This window comes from Centrocercus urophasianus, unplaced genomic scaffold (genome assembly GCF_019232065.1).
Source record: "Centrocercus urophasianus isolate 14NV4802_14NV808 unplaced genomic scaffold, USGS_Curo_1.0 seq_11, whole genome shotgun sequence".
In the NCBI taxonomy this organism is placed as follows: Eukaryota; Metazoa; Chordata; class Aves; order Galliformes; family Phasianidae; genus Centrocercus; species Centrocercus urophasianus.
Window position 1 is genome coordinate 83,407,983 of NW_024884253.1, and position 21,305 is coordinate 83,429,287.

The window sequence follows — 21,305 nt, forward strand, 5'->3', positions numbered from 1 at the left end:
GCAGTTTGGCTTTCATTCAACTTAGAACCAGCATGTTGAAGGCCAAACCAAGTTTTCACTCCCAGCAATGCTATCCAGGGCTGTATGCAGTATATTGTGAGCTGGTGCAGGCAGCAATAAGGAGAATATTGCAATAATATTGCAATAAGCAATATTCCTTCTTAAACAATAAGGAGGAATATGTGAAGAAATTTTCTCTCATTATGAAGTGCAAAAGGTTGTTTACAGTCAATGTATGGCAAAGAAAGGCTAGGGATCCACAAGGGAAGTTCCAGGTAGTAAAGCCCTAATGCAAAACAACAGAGGTAAATTGTGGCTACACTCTGTGCAAACTTTACTCCATTGTAATGACTGCGTATTGAAACTTCTGCATGACTAAATTTCTTACTGCTTTCTCCCTCTTTAAACCAACACAGTGACATGGCTTTTCACTCCCAGACAGTTTGGAATATGCCTCCATAAATTAAATTCCATGCTATAAGCAAAGCTATCTTTGTCTTCTGTAGATTGAGCAAAAGGAAAATACTTCTCCACTTTTAAGCATGAGAGAGGAGCTTGCATGGAATGAGTGACCGAGTGATGAAAAATAAATGTATAATTCCATCAGTTAACAAGGATGGAAGAAGTGCTCTCTGCTAATAATGTATGTTTTCTCACAAGAGCGGCCTGCAAAAAGGGATTTTAATTGGGATTCTTCATGGGATTTGTTTCTGGAGCGCTGTCTGATTTTGCTACAATTTATTTGTTGGTTTTGACATTCTTCGTTTCGGATGAAGTATTTTAGATTCTCAGAGACAAATGAATCAACCTTAGATCTCAGAGAACAATAAGCTAAACTGGAATAAGGCATGGTAGTTGCAAATTTTAGTTGCAAATTTGATCTGTTGCTACTTGATCGCGGACAGCCTTGTGCAAGAAGCTCAGTGCTCAGGCTGCTCTGCAGTGTGCAGCGTGCAACTCCGCGCTGTGACTGGAACGCACCACTCTCCATTTTTTCCCCTCTAGCTCCAAGACGGGGGCATGGCTCTGCTGCGGGGAGTTCTTGGGGGAGGTGGGACTTGGAGTATGGCTTTTCGTGGGAGAACGAGTGGGTGGACCTTGGGCACGTAGGCTGGGGTTCTTGTGAGTCTTCTGGTCGTCAGAGACATGGCGAAGCCCTTGGGAGAAAAAAATGGGTCGTTATTATAAAAGAGAATCTGTTGTCTTGTCCTAAGGCTATTCGTATTGAAATAAGAAAGATAGTATCTAAGTCATTTGCAATTGTGTTAAATTATCTGATGAGTTGATATTTTTTATTTCCTCGTGCTTTGCCCAGGGTAACCACCTGAACTGTAACTGGCATAGATGTTTTTAGCCCTTTATATAAAACCTCTTTGACCCGGGATGGGCTGTCTTAAAATCTTTAAAATGCAGCAGTCTTTTAGTCCCTCTCCATCTGTAGAGAGCTCTGTGATCTTGCTATCGAGTATTTTTACATCCAGAAAAGTGAGATTCTTTTTCTAATTTGGCACTAGAGGCAGACATATGAATTGTAAGTATTTAAATTCACAGCCATCCACTTTAATTACAACTATCCAGTGTTAATACAAATGGTTTTATCACACTGATTTGTGAGCCGTACTTTTCCACGCAACGTATGAGACATTTTGACACAGGCTGGTACACGGACTGTGGGTCAGAAACAGGAACAACTTCTGACTGTAATTGCAACTGTGAAGTTCACCAGCTGCTGGGGATTGAAGATGTCTAACACGGTTGCATTGAAATTAAATGGAGACTTCGAAATAAGTGGTATAAATTTCAGGAATACTGAACAATTTTGAGTGCTGCTACTTCTAAAGGGGGTTTTAGTATGCTGCCTCATCCAGATGGATCAGTACGAGCCTTGGAAAAGTCTCTTGCCAAAACATAGCTTAAAAACATTGGTGGAATTCGGGTCAGTACATGCAACAGCTGTTGATGTAGTTTGACTCAAGGGTCAGAATTTGATTTCTTTTCTCCTGACCTTTGGTAATTGCCTCTCCTTGGTTAAGCTGTGCAAACAGGGCTGAGCGAGATGCCGTTCCTTCATCCTTTGGGGGGGTTTCTGTATCAAAGATGGGGGGAGGTCCTGGGGGAGGCGGTGGTGGAGGAGGTGTTGAAGAGGGGCACGACCCACTGGTTAGGACAGACCTCATAGACGTGGGTGATGCGACAGGACCCTGTGTGGGATAGATGGAAATTAGTTTTAAATACAGTGTGACAAAGAACACTTTATGATGATAGCTCATACTTGTTAACATCCTTGGATAGTGTTGAGTTTCATTGATTCCAGGCAGCCACATGCTCAGAAGAACTTCTAGCATCATAAGTGGTTATTAAACACTATTAGTCTTTCCTCGCATCGATGGAAACCAGGCTGGAAAGGCAGGCAGTCCACACTGCCACTCTGCTGCAGAGCTACTCCGCCTAACGTATTTATGCAAAATGCTTGCCAACAGTATTATTAAACATCTTCAATATTAAAGTTTCCATATGATTTACATGTGCTGTGATATATAAATGCTTCTCAGATGTAAAAGCAAAAATCTCTCTTTTTTTTTTTTTCTTTAGACACTGTATGCAGTAACTTGATGTTCAACAGAAAGCGTTCTGTCTAAAAAATAACTGAAGGGGTCACCAAATGTCAGTTATGCATATGCAAGATTCTCAACTATAAAAAAAATATGTGAAATGCTGTTCTTCAGACTGTTGAAGTAATTGCAAAGATTCGAGTTGCAGCAGAAAACAAAGCTATGGTTGTTCAAGTCAGTTCTTCATGAAATTCAATATTTTTTGATTTCTCAAATTATTTTTTTTCAATTGCAGGAGATCACAGCACATGAATAATGAGTGAGGGGACCCTGATAAAGTAAGTAACGCAGTCATTCTATTAGTTTGTGTAATCAAAAGTAAATGTTTTGGTCTGAATGGTGATGCTCATATATAATATCATCAAACAAACAGGGAATAGTGATAATGAGCTGATCACAATTTGATGCATCCTACCGATTGAAAAGATACAAAGAATCTGAGAAACCGAGAATCACTTTTCTTGTCTTGCCACTGAGTGTCACTCTGATGCCAGAAATTGCTCATCTAGACAGCATCTCTGCAGCAGAGCAGAGACTTTTACAAGAACTGCTGTGAACAAATTAGGTTGGTCTGATTAATTTAGCTTCCTATCCAAGTGTTGTGCATTGCACTAACTCATTCGATAGGTAGGTAGATACAGTGGAAAAATGACAGAGAATTACAGAGTCATGTCTCCTAATTGGCTGCCTTTGTTAGGAGATATAGGTTGTTAAAAATGCATCCCAGGTAACCAATACTGGAAAGAGATATTGCTTAGCTGGACTCAAAGGATATTTTTAATTGTTTACTGTGCCACCACTTTCTGCTTTGCACTAAGTGAAAACATCAAAGCATGCATCTGGTTCATGAGGTGCACACACTTTTGTTATTCTTCAGATATCCTTTAAAAAAAAAAAAAAGACTGGCACACTTGTGTACCCAACAGTATTCAGACCTCTCAGTCTGTATGACCCTGATTTAAGCAGCACGGAAAAGTAATAACAACATTAATTAACATCTTAATGTAACCCTTCTCTTGGCCCATGAGTCTTCAGCACAGGGGTACTGTTCCACTTGAGGCAACCATTGATGGTTATGGTAGTGATAAATACACTGCAAGACACTTTGTCACATTAGTGGCATTAAAAGTGCACTTGCACAGTAAGACTCAGGTGAGTAACAAAGCTGATGTAACAGCACGGTCTGATTGTTTCTGAAAGGATCTGTGATCTCTTAAAGCAATGAGTTCTCCCCCGTGCTGCTAAATAATTTTAATCAAATGTCAACAAAAGAGAATCCCCTTCTGGAATTGATTATCATTTATTGTCGAGATACACCAGAACCAGGTGCTGATGTTTTTTGCTCTTAAAGACATTTCACTGTTGCATGGATACATTTAACTCTGAGCATTTCTGCATATGTACTTGGTAATTATTGGTTATTATTTCAGACTGGGGACAGCTCCCCCACTGGGAACTCGATTTACAGGGCCCATCTTCCTGCCTGTGCTCATGTCAGTAATGTTACCTGCAGCAGAGTCAGCACAACCATGAATTACTATAGTAAAAAATGAATGCAAGTGGATTCAGTGGCACAGTCAGTTATTGCTGCCTGAGGTGCAACAGAGATCTTCCCTATCTGTTGCCTGCAACCATAGCAACTGAATTCACTATGTCCTGGTTATCCAGAATTATGAACGTTGCATTTGCAGGTCTTTTTAAAATCCTTAGCTACACAGAAATGGCACTCACCATCCACGCTGCAGTGTGAACCTGCAGCTATAAATTATGTATGCTTTAAGTGAGTAGATTAATGGTAGTACTGGCAGTAGTGGTTAATAACTTGTGGCTTGAGATAAAAATTTGACCTTCTGATTTCCCAACATACTTTATAGCTTCCACCTGCATAAATACAGTAGTGTGATTTTCCAGAAACTTGAATGTGAGTCATTGTTTGAGGAGCAACTGTCACCTAGAAGCAGAAGCAGCTGACATTCTTTTGTAATTAACACCAATGAAATTCTGCAAAAGCTACAAAGATGCAGGAGTTATCTGCATGTTCTGCATACAACACAGAATGGTGGGTCGCTGCCAATCTCTGCTTCAGGTGCTAAAGGCCTATGCCTGATCTATACAGGAGACTGTGAGCTCAAACGATGATGCTAAGCAGTGTATCAAAGGGCAGTTTTCCAAACAGGAACAAAGGGAAGGGAATGTCCAGTAACCAAAGTAGAAGCAAAACTCAAAGGAATTTAATGGTGGGAAGTGGATGATCCTCCTCCCAGAACTCTTAAAGGACTATCTAGTGAAAACACAAACAAAACAGAAGGATTTTAAATAATCAGATTCAGACATGGTCTTATGTGACTAGAGAATGTCTAATTTACTTTTCAAGGGCAGAGGTGGGAAAGGATTTGGGCAATTACAAGCATGTTCTTCTTCTAAAGCAGTACTCACAGAGATAAGCCAAGTCTAGTCAAAAACCTCCACTTTTCTTTACAAGCCTGGTCCATCCTCTGAAGTCAGTGGCTATCTACTGAGCTCAAAAGATATTGGGTTATACATAATAACAGTACAGGAGTGTCACAACTGGGGTTCTTCATTTTTCCTCGTAATCTTGTGAAATCACAGAAATAAGAGATGGACGTAACCTTTGTTGTAAACTTTTCTGCTTCATGACAAATTCTTGTTTATGACTGAGTTGCAGCTACAGAAGCTAACAGAACATGGTGACGTTTTCAATTATGTCTAAACATCTATGGCCAGGGTATGAAAAACTCCTGCCATTCTGAAAACTGCAAACAATTTCAGTCACAATTTAACGTAGGCAAAATGAAAAGGCGAGTCAAAGTCTAAAAAGGTTGCTAATGATAGGGCCAGGACTAACTGCTCCACTGTAAATCTACCATCTAATGACATGGATACATGCAGTATGACAATCCTCAAATGAAATAGAGCAGCGTGGAGAAAACATAGAGGTCTGGAAGGCTTGGGAAGGTACACAGAGTCATGCTGTATGGAAAGCTCAATCTCACTCTAGCTTTTATCTTCTTTATTTTTCCATTTTGATTTACCTGATGGAAATCAAGCTAACAGTCAAGTCAATCTGAAATTTTTTTGTGGGAGGAGCATCTCAGGGTAACACTCAGAAGGGGATGGAAGGCACAAGTGAACTGGAAATGCAGGAAACACAGTGCACTTCTTGCATTCCCTGCATGCCAGGGAGATTCTGCTGGTCTAAAACGCGCTCATGCCAAGGGCAGTTTTAAAACCAGACTAGAGAAGTGGCCAAGAACTTTCTTCTTTTGCTTAGTTTCAACCTCTATTAATGCACAGACCTCAATGTTATCAACCTAAGTCACTGGAAATTGGTTTCCTTTTCTTAGTCATCTTTCTAAGACCACTTAGATCCTCGGGCTCTAGAATATTTCTGAACCAGACTCTTAAACTGTTCTGGTATCTAGCAGTACTTGTGTATAGTCTTATCCTATTTCAACTAAAGTGCTCTTCACAAAGTCCATTCATTTCTTTTCTGTATAGCATGGTGTTTACGAGAGCTGCTGGGAATAAAATAGCACGTTATATGCCCACAAAAGTTCATCTTTCCTAAGGCAGCAGGTGCTTACCAGCTTTGCTATTTGCAAACAACTCTTTATATTAACTTCAAGCAGATGTTAACAACAGTGTGTCTTTACACAAAGAGTATTAAGAGCCATTTGGACTAGCAAAGGCGGTTATTTGCAAGCCGCCTTTCTTCCTCTTTTATTTCAGCTGTTTGCCTTGGTAACAGCTGCTGTTCTCAGTGCAGTGGTGTCTGCACACGTCGTGACAAGTTGTGCTGATAGCCAAATGTTCTCATTGCCATGTTGGTGAGGTCATTTTTTTCATCATTTGAAAATATTCCCCTTGAAAGAACTGCGAGGGGAATAGATAGCCTCAGCCTTTCTTTATGAAAATGCAACGTAAAAACAAGCCATTAACTTTTAACCTGTTAGCTTTGTATCAGAGTGAACTTGATATGATTTCAATCTTGTTCTTGGGGCTTCCAGAAATATGGGAGAAGGTGTCGTTCTCTGAGTAAGGTCCTGTCAGGAACAGAGGATGCAGGCCCTGTGTCATGTACAAATAGTTACAAAGAGGACAAAATATTCCAGAATTCTTCTCTCTGGGAAAAGAAAAACGTCTTTGGCCTCCTTCTAAACTATGATCTGAATGAAGTGACAGGAAGGGGTCAGGGATAGCCTTTGCTGGATAGCCCAGAGCCATCTGCAGAGGCTCAAGAGCTTCCCATTGCCTGTGCCTCAGCCATTTCCCTGGAGCCAGCGTCTGAAGCTGCTGACAGCCTTGGTTCTGATAAATGTACATTATCGCCGTGGAAGGGTTTGCAGGATTGCAGTACAAGCTCAGAGTAAGCTGTATTTCTACCTTTATCTCATAGGACTGGCAGAAGGGTGAGGTATTTTTTTTTCCTCCGAGCTGTCTGCCTACCTGGCTCAGTGGAATAAAGAAGAGACTGTTTATTTTGGGGGCAGCTGGCTAATTAAAATTCATCTGTGCTGCATCTTCTTTAATTCCCTTGAAATTACAGTAGAGATGAGTGAAACCCTTGGCTTCTGGGGAGGTAGGCCTTGCATACAGAGCATGTCTACCAAGGGCTTTCCTTGGAGCACAATGCAGTGGCAGTCTTGTCAGAGAAACACAACAGTGTCTGTACAAGTGCTCTGTAGGTCCTAGAGGCTGCATGCAGCTTGACATGCTGTTGTGTTCGTAGTATCGTAGCAGCCTAATTAGAACCCTAATTAGAATCCCCTGCCTCTGTCACTAGTTCCCAGTGGCAGCTGGGAAGAGCTGAAATGGAACCATGCAATTTTATCACATGGGCATGCTGCTGTCCTGGGGGAGGATGAGAAGGTCTTGTGAGCCAGGCCCTGTACAAACCACCACAGTATTTCTCTGTGTTTATCTAGCTTTAGCTGACACAGTGCAGCATGTGTACAGGGAGGAACAAAGTTCTCATGGTGGGAACCTACTGTGGAATAATTTAAGTGGACTGTCATCTCTTGTAACTCTAATGGACAGTTTTAACCAAAGACATTATAAATATCTATACAATGCATATAAATAAATTCAGTATGAATGTGCACATGATATATGGTACTTTTGTGTTTGTAACTCACGTTAAGATGCAAGTATCTATCTGTGGCTGAGGCAACAAGTGGCTTAGAAATAGGCATAAAACCCTCCATTTATTGCAAAGCCATCTTTTCAAGGCAGCAGGTAAATAGAAATCTTAACAGGGACTATGTTCTCCTTAAAAAAAATAAAAAGAAACCCCCTCTCGTTTGGTAATCCTAGTTTCACACCTAAAATCACAGCATTCTGTATTGTTCTTGTACATATGCACAGGCAAAGATGAGAACTGTGGAGCTCAAAATATCATGTGTCAACCTCTGGGAACAGGTGGACTCTGACTTAGGGGCGCAGAGCTCTTGTTGAGGTGTTTGTGTGTGCAAAAGTAGCTTAGCACAACAGTCCTATTACGTACTGTATTTATGCCACCTGTCTGCATGGGGTTCCGCTGCCCTCACACACAGTTTACTAGATGAAACAGCTGACTTGCAGGGTCTGTAATCACTGAGAGTTAAATCACAAAACAACAAAAACCAGACTAGGCTCTTTTTTTCTTGTTACTGAGTCCCAGAATTACTTATCTGTTGAGTTTGCAAACTTTTAAGCCCCTTTTAATTCATTTCTGCCATTTGTCACCTGTTGAGGATTTAAAGTGGTCCTCACAACTTCCCAGGTACCCAGTCAGAAATGTTTTACACAGCCAAGGTCTTCTAAACCATCTGAAAGCCGTATCTTAGTGCAGTTGTCAAGGAGGAACTTGCTCCCACAGGTACATTAAACCATCCTATACTTAAACAAAAATCCAGTTAAAAAGAAGATGACTCTACTGCATTACACTGAAGTTTTAATAGATGTTCTTTTTTCCTTTTCTCTCCATTTTACATGCTTTCAGTTTTCTCTTTCCCTTTTCCACTGAAACCAGGTTGCATTATGTTACACGTTACGTTTGACAGCTGGTGTCAAACAAACCTCTCCCAGCCTCTTCCTCAACATGTCTGAGTGGTGTTGGGTCGCTGACGTTGAAAGGACACCACTGATAGCCAGCAGAGACATGCATTTTCAGCCATTTTTTAAATAAGGGAGTAAAACCACTTTTTTCAAAGGCACTTCAATGTCATAATGGCAAATGCCAACAGAAGCAACTAATTGTAGAGTTGCTAGGATGTTTCTAAAATGATGGGCAACTTTTAGGGCAGTTTCCAAATAAGACATTGCCTTAAGAAAAGGGATTTTTTTGTATCTTTCTGGTGGCCAGTTTCTAAATTAATCATATATCAAAACATGTATGTTGTGTATTCTCTGAGAAACAAACAGCTAAAGGGAACAAATTTTTAACATAAAATATAAGGAAAGGAGGAGAGGGTGAGGAAGAGGAAGAAGAAAAGGGAATAAAAGGGAAGAGAAAGAGGCAGAAGAGGCAAAGAAAAGCTATGACAGGAAAAACTGAGCACTCTGACAAAGTGTGTGTCTTATCCAAGGTACAGACATTTAAATCAGCCTATCCGTGCTGCCATTAGTTCTGTCAGAATGAAGCCTCTGGGATTGCAGTTGCGGCTTTGGATGGAATTTGGCACTACAGTTTTGACCTTTAGCTTCAGTGAAGTGGCTCAGACGATGGCTTCTTGATAAGTGAGTCAAACCAAACAGCACAGAAGAGATACTGTAATGATAATAGAAGGCTTTCGCCTGCAGGATTTGGGCTTTTTCAACTTGTTCACATTGGTATTTAGAGAGTTGATACGTTGCAAGAAAGTATTTTGATAGTACAGGAGACAGGCAGAGCCTTTTAATAGGAAAATGTCTGCAGGTGATTATTCTGGGTGAGCATGAAATGGCCAAAGGTTGCACTGAGGCCAGTGTAATTGCACTCAGGCTGATGTAGGGAGCTTGATGGCCATTTGTAGAACCTGTGGGGAATTTCAACTTTTAAAGAATGTTTTTAGAATAGTATATGGCCATATACATATGTATATTAATGAAAGGAAAAAAGACTTCAGGAGGTCCCTTTCAACCCAAGCCATTCTATGATTCAGTGGGAATAGATATAAATAAATCTCAACTGATTCAACTACAGCAACTGCTATGCAGATGCAGGCTTCCTGCTAGCAATTTGTTTTGATTTGTAAATGGGGGTGGGAGAGCATTCATTACTTGAGTGTCATTTTGTGTTCAACCAAACACTGTAAAGAAATTCACCCCTATTTTGTGAATGCCTCTTCAAAACCTGCTGTCAAAATTTGTCCTAAATGACAACTGTGTACAAACAGCAAAAACTTACTGCAGCTCTATCTGCAAGTTAGAGGAACGTTTAGGACAATTATCCTTGAGCAAGATCTGTTTCCTAACGCTTATTTGATGTACAGGAAACTACAGCAACCTCTCATTATGGCCAGTTGTTTTCTTGCTGCAGAGTTAACCTGCAGTAATAGGAGCAGAAGTTTCACTTCCCCCAGCTTACTCATGCAGTCCTTGTAGCAAACAAACTTTTATGAGGCATTCTTGTGAGCTTATATTACAGCTGTTCATTTCTTTACACCACCAAGAGAAAGAAAAAATAAAGCAAGCAGGGAGGAAAGAAGGAGCTGTGCTTCAATAGAATCCCTTCTTTAGGAGGTGGGGGGAAGGAAAAGGACACTTGCTATTTTCAGTAAAGACTGCAAAAAGGACGTAGGTTACTGTTACAGCTGTACATTTCATGTTTAAGTCAGAAAGCTGTAGCAAGCAAACATGACAGTTGCTGCATGGGTAAAATGCTGCAGCGGACATTTACAGCATTTCATTTTTTGCATAGAACTCACTGACACTTCAGAATTTCATATATGGCAGCAAATTAATGCTTGCTTATCTCTATTAGGTGGGTAATTACTATTGTTCCAATTATCAAGATGCCTTAACTGGTATATCGAGAGTATATTGAACTGGTACCACAGGATACATTTATGTGTTTTAGTTTTAGTGCATGTCCTGTAATTTATTAAGACATTTCTGACACTTTTCTCTAAAGTATCTGCCTGTGTGCTGCTGCCAGAGCCAAGAACTCTTCTGTATGTACCGATGATTTGTTACCAAGTTGGCTGCAGCTGCCCTGTGCAGCTTGATGGATGGGTACATGGGGGCTGGAAATTGCACAGCTTTGTGATACTGCCTTGGAGCACAGCCAGAAATGTGTGTACCACACCATGCTGCATCTATAGATAAAGAGGCCAACTGCCCATTAAAAAAACTGCCCCGTCCTTTTTGGAAGCACAAGCTTAGCCTGATCTGGGCTGATGCTATTGGTGTTTTGCTGTAGTCCAAACTATAATAATACAGCTCTAAGAAATGCAGTAGTGAATGTTCTCCCTGAATATTGAGTTTCTTTAGAAATGCCCAAATATCTCACTTAACAGCTTTCTCTATTAACGTTTCTCGCATTGCTTTGTTGACTTCTGCAGCTAAAGGCTAAATTATTGCTATAGCATACTTAAAACTGTGTACTTACACTGGTCAAAGACTTGCTTTCTTTCTCTCCCTAAAGCAGAATAGCTTTTCTGTATCAACGTCTCCCTTTCATAAATGTAACACCTTCTTAATGCCTTGCCACACTGTTTTTTCCTGTTATGCATATAAGTGGAAGCTGCTGTGTGCCGAGATAGGCAACTGTCTGGAATATTTCTACAACTTTTAAATATTGCATTTCATAGAATCATAGAATCATTTGGGTGCAAGGGACCTTTAAAGGTCACCTAGTCCAACTACCCTGCAAGGAACAGAGACACCTACAAGTGAGATCAGTGCTCGAAGTGTGCTCCAGCCTCACACTGCACGTGTCCAGGGACGGGGCATCCACCACATCTCTGGGCAACCTTATCTTTAGAAAGCACTTTTCCTTATATCCAATTTAAATCTCACCTCTTTTAGTTTGAAACCATTTCCCCTTGTTCTATCACAGCAAACCCTGCCAAAGAGTCCATCTGCTTCTTTCTTATATCCTCCCTTTCTGTCCAGGCCCTGATTCTGCAGACCTTTGTGCTTAGCTTCACGCAGCATGAATCCGTCACTTTCATTCTCACCTTAAAATGCATTAAAAAATCACAGTATCATTTTAGTAATTCATTGCTTTCATGGATGTATTTGTTACCAATCTTCATAAAACTATTTAAACAACATCTACACAACAAGGTACTTAAACAACCTGCTAACTTACTGGATTCCAATGTCCTTACACTCACATGAAGTAAAAATTTACCAACCCTTTTCCTGTAGACGTATAACCTTTAACTTAATCTTTCTGGCATACACTAAATGAATGATAGTTCATATGATCCATACCTCCAAGACATCTTCTTTCAAATGAAAGTGATATCCGAATGGAGTGAAAGCAAGGCTTTAGATGTGCTAGTGGACTCATCACTCAAGATATAATAAGCACAGTAAACTATGATTAATACGAACAAACAAGTCACACCTAGATTTGGCTTCAGCAATTTGCTGCACATCTAAAGAAAGGAAAATATAGAGCTGTGATGGCTGAGATGCATTTAAAACCAGTCAAATACAATCTGCAATAGCCACACTCTCTGTAAGATTACCAGTACTCACAGCACTGAGGCTTCCTGCTACGTTGTATAACAAATATAACAAATCTCTATAGCACTACTTCTGTTCTTGTAAAATTCTATTTAATTAAAGATGCACTGATACATGTATCTTTCTTTATTAACAGAACTAAACTTGTTCCAGATTTTAGGTTAATTTTGCTAGCAGGATGCTATAATTTCTTACACTTTCCTAACAATCACTTAAAAATCATCAGCTCTTCTCACACTCACTGATTACAATAGAGTCAGATGTAGCATATATGAAACTTTGTGCTGAATTAAGAAAGAGCATCATATTTAATATTTCGGATTTTTACAATAGAAACCTACAAAGCAGCAGATAATTCCAGTCTTTCAATTGATCAGGTTTAAGTATTTTTGCATTGCTTCAAACTAAAAAGTACACACAGATCTTAGTGTCTCCTGTATTTGAGCTTGCATTTGAATACTGTAAGGACTTGTACAGTGTCTGTAGCTGAGAACAAGTAGTGTATGTTCTACATTCTTTCATATGATTATCTCCTCCATACGTGGGAGATGAAGAAACTTTTCCAGATACCATGTTAATATACATTCTATCATAAAGATCTGTTTCACTTCCTTGTGTTGTCACCGTGATTTGGGTCTGAGAATTAAGTTATCTGATGGTCTATGTCAGCCCTCTTAACAATCTTTCAATTGAAAATAAAAATGTTTGCCTGTACAGAAGTGATAGTCTTGGTATGAATGACTGTATGTGCAAGTATGTGTGTGCACTGGTAAGTTTAGAAAATTATGACAGCAAATCTTGTAACTTGGTAAGAAATGGGAGTACATTATTCCAATCTTATGTAGAACATTGCATGAATGCAGACTGTTGACATAAACTCTCACCTTTATGTCTAACAGAAAATTCATTCCTACTGTTCTTTACTTCTTTTAGAGAACAATATTCATTGTGATCATCTTGTTACGCGTTTCAGATGTATCACCCAGAAGATGCTGATACAGAGAGCATAAATAGCACAGTTATATATGCTATCTCTCTGAATATATATATGAAGTATATACATTTCAGAAGTTATCTCTGTATGTATAAAATACTAATTTTATACAGTTGACTATCTGTGGACTAAGAACTTGGCATGAATTCCCTGTGTTTCTTTTTCCTGTGTTCCACTGTATCTGGCCTGGAGAACTGTGCCTGCCTTTCCTCGCTATCTGCAACTGGGAATTATAGTTGTAACCATCCCAAACAAATCTGTTTTTCTCAAAAACTGTACCACAGTGGCCTGATAGATCAACTTTGCCTGTTTTTCAGGCTTCTATCATTTTGGCTAGGAAGTTCATTGGCCATGAGTTCTGTTTCTCACCTGGATGTGTATTTTTCTAAGTTAATGACCTACATTAGAAGTCAGATTGGTTGCTTATATTTTATGTGGGGTTTTTTTTTTTTTTTTTTTGTGAAACAGTAAAGGGTGCTTACAGTTTTACTCCAGGTGAGACCTGTAGTATGATGTTCTTTGATATATGCTTGAAGATCAGACCAGATGTTCAAGTAGGACTTCACCCAATCAACATGACGTGTATCACTGTAAAAAACAGAAACAATATTTATATCTGTGTTTGTACTTCAAATCAGAAAATGCTGCTATTCATGCTTAAAGCAAATAAAGCCTGCAGCCATGAACAAGCCAGTCAGCAGGCAGCAAGTCAGCACAGTGCTGAAGATACTCAGGCCTGTTACACTGCAAAGTTTTCAGGCCCTTCCAGAGGACAAAGACGGGCAAAGGTGCCTCTAGCACAGCCTGCTGGTAGGGTGTTACGTGTTACCTCCTCCTGTTCAAACTCACAGTCAACTGAAGAAGCACTGAAGGAACTTGGTAGCAGCTTCCTGGACTCAACCTCGAGGTTCTGAATTTGAGAAAATGAACTATTTGTGGGTTACCTACAGTGCTCTAGCTCCCAAGTTCATATGTAGCCAGTGTAATACTAGCTCGTGTAATAGGCATCTGACTGAAAAACTGATACATCAAGAGTTTTTATACAAATTAAAAGTTGGCTCTGGAATCATTATTTGGAAGGCTTAAGTCTTCCACTGGTAGATTAAGTGTGAACAAGAAGTACATACAGATAGAGAAACTGCTTGTAAGATGTGGTCCTTACTTAGGGAGCTCCACGTCAGAGTAATTACTGAACAGTGACTGCCATGGAGTGGATGCTCACAAGTGCTTGGGTACCTACCCCTGTTTATTTCCTTGGGAGCTTGGTGTTTAATACAGCTGAGGATCTGGGACAGTGGGTTTAATCCAAGGCCTAGGGAAGTCAAGAGACAGCTTTCCACTGCTTTGGAAGACATTGTGATCTGGTCAAATATTCAGTTAAAAACATAGGAAGAATTCCTTTTTAAGAGAAGAGCTAACTTTATGCCTAGCTATTGCACCCTCCTTATACCTTAATGTGAGATTTTATTTTGCTTTAGGATAAGTACCTCCAAAACTACTTTGTAAAAACGTTCAGTTACCTCGAGCAGGTCAACTAAGGCTTCAAAAATAATAATATATAATATATATTTCACACACATAGTACATATAGAAGAAACTGAAATCTATACATAAAATTACGTATTTAAATACATAAGTATATAAAGTTTTCCTTGCTAAAGAGAAGAAACTCGACTGCAAACACTATTTTTCACTGAGGGTATAAAAATAAAAAGTCAAAATCTGGCCTCCAAAAGTACCAAACAAACAGGATTTATACATGACGTTTGTTAAGAGTGCATGGAAAGGACCTACGCTTATTCACTTTTTTGATCTTATTCGTGGAACTGTTCTGTGAATTCCCTGTGCTCTTTAAGAACAATGCAGTAATGCAGAAAAAAATCACTTTGAAAGCTATGAGAGTAGATGCTCAACTGTACACACCAAGCATGTAAACACGCATTTCCAAGCGGAGACTAAAAACAGCAACAGTTTGAGTGCACAAGTGAGACAGGGACACATAGCAGCTATTGGCCAACATTCTGGCACTCCAGAAAATTAATCATATTAACTTGCAGAGAACAAAAGCCAGCATTGCTGGTCTAAGATGAGGAGGGGAAAACAAGCTGCTGTGATCAGATTTTAGCAAATGCTTTTTTGTTTACAAAATGTTTTTTTTTGTGTGTGTGTGATGGGATTGTTAGTGTGGTTAATGCTCTCTTCTCTCATGGTGGTTAGTAGATACTGGGGCTTTGCAACATACCTGTGCTTGTAGTCCTTTAATACCCTGTTAGTATAAAAGGTGGCAGCATCATTCATCTCCTTGACATAAGGGCCTGGTTTAGGAGACTAGGACCATCAACCCACGGTAGCAGGAAACAACAAAAGGAGAAAGGAGGTAAAACATTAGTCAGACACCTTCCCTGATATATTAGGTATAATATAAAGCAGCTTCTTGGATGTAGTAGAGAACTACAAAGTTCTGCAAGATTTGGACCTTTCTCTGGGCCACATCCAGTGGATTGGCAGCTCTCCCAGCTGGCCTATGTGTGACTTACCACTGCGATCCAGCCAAGCGCAGGAATGCTTTCACTGACGGCTGAGAGATGGTTGAACATTTGACTTCCTCTGTTTCTTTCTCTGAAGTTCTGTATTTCCTGAATCTTCTCTGATATTGGCTTGAGAAGCACTGCCACTTCATTCTGCAAGAAAGAAAGAAAACGCTGCTGTTAACAATCGGCGGTCCAAAAACACCCTATGGTGTAACATTGTCCTCCCTGCCCGTTGTGTTAACAGTGGGAGGAAAAGGAAAGCATATTCTCCACATTAAAGTAACAGTTTAATTACCCTGCTCTGGCTGTAGCAGCAAAGTGCACTGGCATTAACTATTAATGACGTGATGCAGCAAAAATTTTTCTCAGCACTGGCAGCATTTTTACACGCCATCCTGGTTAAGGCCCATAGAGACCCCGCATCTCAGAGTTTTAGCATTTTTCATGTGATCTTTCTGGAGCTTTTTCAGAGTTTTTACACTGGCTGGAGCTTTTCATATTAATCACCACGCTGTTCTTTCCATAATAAACAAATTACCTGTTAGTTAGTGACCCCTTATCATCTGGCGACAAGATTTAGAAAGTAATGCAGTGAAGGCAACATCCATTTTAGTTCTCCCTACTGGTAAGTTTAATGTTTAAATTTCCCTTGGCTGCAAGTAATATGGGAATATTTCATGGGAAATACACTGCCTGCAAGGCATGGCTTGGAGAAATTCCCCTGTGTTAATCAGAAAGGAATGGTATCCAGGGGAATGACTGTTGAGCGGAAGGCACAGTGTCTGGAGTGAGGAGAGAAGCAGAATGAATGTAAAAGCTATCCAAGCTCTTCTCCTCTGCAAAGTGAATGTTAATCACACAGATTCAGTGTCTCAGAAAAACTAATTTGGAGCACTTACTTGCTGGGAAAAATTCTTCCACTCAGAACAACGCATTCATGGGAGAAACAGTCATTAGTTTACAAGCAAAAGAGCTGCTGAATTTGGCAACTTTGTGATATGTTTCTAGAAAAACAGTCAAAATCTTTATTGCAAAAGTCTGCCTGCAGAACCCATACTATGTCCCACCAAAGACAGTGCCCCATTCTGAGTCTCCCTGACTCTTCACTCAGAAGTCACTCAAGATATTATTTTCCTGACAAAGTAGCAGAACTCTGTACTTTCTACTCACCTTTTTTTTTCCTCAGGAGTCCTTGTTTAGTGGATGTGTTTGCCAGAGGAAACTAATGCTCATAATTTCGAGGACTGTCCTGTTATCACACAAAACAGTGTGTATATACCTGCTACTTTGTCTCTACATTACATCTTTCCAGCTTCCCGTGAGACCTCAGCTTCATAGAATATTATGTCATAGAATTATAGAATCATGGAGTAGCTTGGGTTGGGATGGGCCTCGAAGATCGTGTCACCTGAAAATAAGCATGTTTGCTATGGATCGAGAAAACTCAAAAGACACTCGTCAAGATAGGACAAAAATAGGTTATGAATTTTGAAAAGAATTTTGATCCAACAACGGAGCCTTAATATTTTAGTGGTAATGTAGTTTTGAGAAAGGCTTGGGCATCTCAAGTAAATGGGAATATTTGGTCGTCTTCTGCAGCAAAGTGGGCTGGGAGAAAACCAGTGTGTACAGTACTACTAGGAGATGGAAAGATTTTTGTTTATGACTTAATGACCAGATAAGTCATTAAGTCTGAAAGAGCCCCGAAACCTCTGTGATTTACAGTCAAGAAAAATTGATTCTGTGTCCTGCAGGAACTCCTCCTTCTAATTTTTCTTGTTTACAACACACTGCAGCTGGTTGGTTCTTTGGTTGTTTTTAGGGAAATTTTAAGTATGACAGCAGTTAGCAAAACTGAAATTGAAGACAGTGCTTGTTCTGCTTTGAAATGATGCCAGTTTTCCTCCTATAAAGTTGAAGGGATATTTACAGTCTTTGGCTTATTGTGAGTCTTCATGGTCCAGTTCCAGACAGAGAGAATATCAGGACTAAAAATACAGCTGTGCAGATGCCTGGCATATCTAGAAAGCGCTGGGAGGCAGCACGCTTCTGTGGATAGGGCACTGGAGTGGGAGTCTGCAAAGGGAGGTTCTGTTTGCAGCTCTTCCACCAAATTCCTGTTGGATTTTAGGAAAGCAGTTACCTTTCTGTGCTCCAGCTTCCTCTATATAAAGCACTGTTAATATAACTGGTTGCCTTTGGAGAACATTTTAATATTTGTATTTATTTTGATAGGAAGGCAACATCAGGGATGAACATTTTCCTCAGTGGGAACCTAAGAGCTGCCCCTCCTCCTACTCCGCTTACAATGTTGGAAAAACTCCCAACCACTTTTGTGAAGGTTTCCTCTTACTGGTACAGACAGAATTTCTGTGCCTCAGAACACAGGACTTAACCTGTAGGGAATCAACTGTTAAGAACATTGTAGTGAATTGAAGTAATTTCACAGAAGTTCAGTGTAAGAATTTTAAAGGCAAATAATAAATTGCTAAGGGAAGTTGCTCAAAGTAATCATTCACTTGGCAAAGAACCACGAAGGGCTTGAGGATATCTTCAGCTCTATCCTGTCTATTTTGCACTGTACGAACAGTATAGCTTACCTTCCCTTCTCTGAGCACTTATCCCATCTTTAAATGATTTCTGCTTGTCTGGATGACTGTGCACTGTGTGTGTGTGTGTGTGAGCTTCTTATGATCTGAGCTTCTGTGTAATGGTCAGGAATGAAGGAATACAGGCCTGCACAGAACCACTTGAGTCTTGTCTCCATGCAGTTGATTCAAAACTTTTAATTAGTGATTAGACTGCAGATGAATTGTAGTGTATATGGCATATGGATATAGAAAGGTTTGTTAATTCTGGCATTGATCAGTCTTGTTTGGCTCTACAGTCGTGCTAAGGGTTCTAGGAGAATGATCTCTTCATGGTAATGACTATAAGAACAGTTACTAATTAACCAATTGTCCATATTGTATCTCTAGGAAAAAATGAATTCAAGGAGATGAATCAGAGCCGTTGGAAAAATCTACAGCATGCCTTTGGCATGTGCCAGATAAGATGTCTTGTCATTTAAGACACAGCACAGTTGTTTAGCAGAATTTTAACAGTCCATGTATGAACACCATTCCTATTATAAGATCAGTTTTGCTGAAATGTTTCAAATGCAACAATGGCATAACTTAAAAATACCAAAAATAATTGCTGTATTCCTTTGTCCCTTCTTAATGATTATTAGAACCAGACTGTCTTTTTAAATATTAATACCCAAACAACTAATCAGCTTTGATCCACAATTCTTAATAGAAAATCAGGAATAGTGAGACTACTGCACTGAGTAGGAAAAAAAACAACAACAAAAAAGTTACAGAATACAAAAAGAAGTGCCTTAGGCTTTGGATTCAGAGGCTGAACAGTTCAGGCCCACTCTTACAGAATGGCCTGGAATACCGGTATTCCCACAGAACCTACTGAACACATTTTTTTTCCTTCAGATTCTTCATAATACTCACAGAAATTCCACCAGTGACAGGTTAACAGGACTGAGGCAAGTGGATTTAATTCAGAGAAAGGCCAAACTGTTGTATTTTGGGATTTGCCTATTAAGGCACAATAAAACTGCTTAAATATACATAATAAAGCTTGCTTAACCTTTGGCTGCTGGACCAAGCGACTGTTGAAAACCTCAGGCTTCACTGGAGAAAACAGTATTTTCTCAGGTATTTTCTCAGGATTGTTGTTGTCCAGAAGCCTGACAGCATGAATCGCAACACAAAACCCAGCAGGTAAATAAATATACAGCTCTTAAAGAACTTATGTACTTTCTGGCTAATGTTACGTGGTGTTGAGGGTTGAGATTGTTAACTGAAGAATTTTTATGTTGATGGGTGGTGAATTTTCAGACCTCACCATTAAAATTTTTAAGCCAACCCAGCCTTCTGTGAAAAAAGCACAGCCAGGGAACAAGTACTCTTTCAAGTTATGTTAAATGAGGGGGTGGCAGCCTTTGGGATAGGACCAGTAAAAGAAAACTGAGAACATCTGAGACCAACAGGGCCTTCATTTTACTCTGCTGCAGCCTGAACAACCTTAATTCCATGCTGTCTCCATTCCACAGTCCTATTATTTTCTTCCATCAGTTCAAAATCTCCCTTGCATTTGCATTATATTTTTCACAGGCAAGTCTGAAGCAGAGTTGATTTGAATCATCTGTCTTTGTGCATGTTGGCAAATAGTGCAGCCTAGTAGGAATGGATCTGTAGAGCAAAACAGTTGGTGCTGAGGACCTGGCATTCACACTGTGTGCATCTCTGGGGGGTTATTTTGGACTAGCTGTAAATTGTAGTTGAGGTGCTCTATGAGAGTGCAGCAATCCTCCATTTAACGTCATCAGAAAGGTACCCATTTTGCACATCCTCAGACTGCAGTGTGATCACAGCACAGTAAGTAGAGCTGATTTGGAGAAAAAGCATTGCCCCCCTGTGAATTAAAACAGTAATGTAGATTCAGCCATTCTATCTATGTTAACAACCTTGTACGGTCCCATCCCACGCTTTCATGGGGTGAAAGATGTCATGGACAGCATCCACCACCTGCAGGTCTAACAGCTTAAGGAATGAGGATTTGCTCTCTCAGCTGAGACTTAATTTCCTCTATTGTAACTGAAGAAAGTGATATTCCTGAGGAATTCTTCTGTCTTTAATAGATGTTACAGTGTGAAGACTCCACTCAAGATGTGCTGCCATTAACTGTAAAGAAGGCCCAGAAGGACACCTTAAGCAAGATGCCTGCCTTGACTCTTAATGCTGATGAGCACAATCTCGTTCTGTTCTGTATGTTGCACCCTAACATACAGAACAGTAGTTTTAGTGACCACCAGCGAGGCGCGTTTCTTCTATGGATGGTTCTGATATGAAACTAAAATAGTTTCAGGTCAACTGTACTTTCCCATATTTTGTAGGAGGCAAACTACAAGGAAGACTTGAAAATTGGAGCTGATCTCTTTTTTGGCATACATGCGGTATCAGAAGGGCTTATCTTTTCTGTTGTGTCTGTGTATGTGAATGGAATCAATGCTCAAATTAGGGTGAGGAATAATCTTTCTACGAAGTATATGGAAAACATTTTTTTTTCAGAGGTGAATCTAAGCTAGTTCATAACTTTCAGCCTCCAAAAAATGCTGCTTGTAGTGAAAATCTGGATTTCTCTGACTTACATTTTTTTCTTTACCTCATTTTTCCAGTGAAATACTCAGGTTCTTTTTTTCATTGGCTGCCACCAAACTTCTCTTCACTGCTTATCTCCATCTCTTGCGGCATGAAGTGTTTCACATCACAGTGTTTCATATTCCCATTTCACACCACAGCGTAACCTACTGCACGTGAACCCAGTGGTTCACATTCCCATCCTTAGAATATACTGATATTTCTAGGGTTCAGAGGTCTCTTAGCTAATGACAGAGAGAGCTTAATTTATTTTGGTCTCGTTTTCTTAGCC

The 21,305-nt window shown here is 39.9% G+C and overlaps 1 protein-coding gene and 1 long non-coding RNA gene across 7 annotated transcripts in view; one reads left to right on the forward strand and one right to left on the reverse strand.

Annotated features, from left to right (window-relative positions):
- LOC122155032 overlaps positions 1-21,305 on the forward strand; it is a 103,359-nt gene that overhangs the window by 8,352 nt on the left and 73,702 nt on the right. For both annotated transcript variants that reach the window (XR_006167097.1, XR_006167096.1), the window contains exon 2: positions 2,848-2,890. This is a non-coding gene — a long non-coding RNA (uncharacterized LOC122155032). The remainder of the gene's footprint in view (positions 1-2,847; positions 2,891-21,305) is intronic.
- Positions 1-21,305, reverse strand: part of CAP2 (cyclase associated actin cytoskeleton regulatory protein 2) — a 64,232-nt gene that overhangs the window by 5,847 nt on the left and 37,080 nt on the right. For all 5 annotated transcript variants that reach the window (XM_042808706.1, XM_042808709.1, XM_042808710.1 and 2 more), the window contains 5 exons: positions 15,822-15,965; positions 15,527-15,612; positions 13,767-13,872; positions 2,006-2,201; positions 982-1,157 (listed from right to left, as the gene is read on the reverse strand). In XM_042808706.1, coding sequence (XP_042664640.1) covers positions 982-1,157; positions 2,006-2,201; positions 13,767-13,872; positions 15,527-15,612; positions 15,822-15,965 — 708 coding nt within the window. The remainder of the gene's footprint in view (positions 1-981; positions 1,158-2,005; positions 2,202-13,766; positions 13,873-15,526; positions 15,613-15,821; positions 15,966-21,305) is intronic.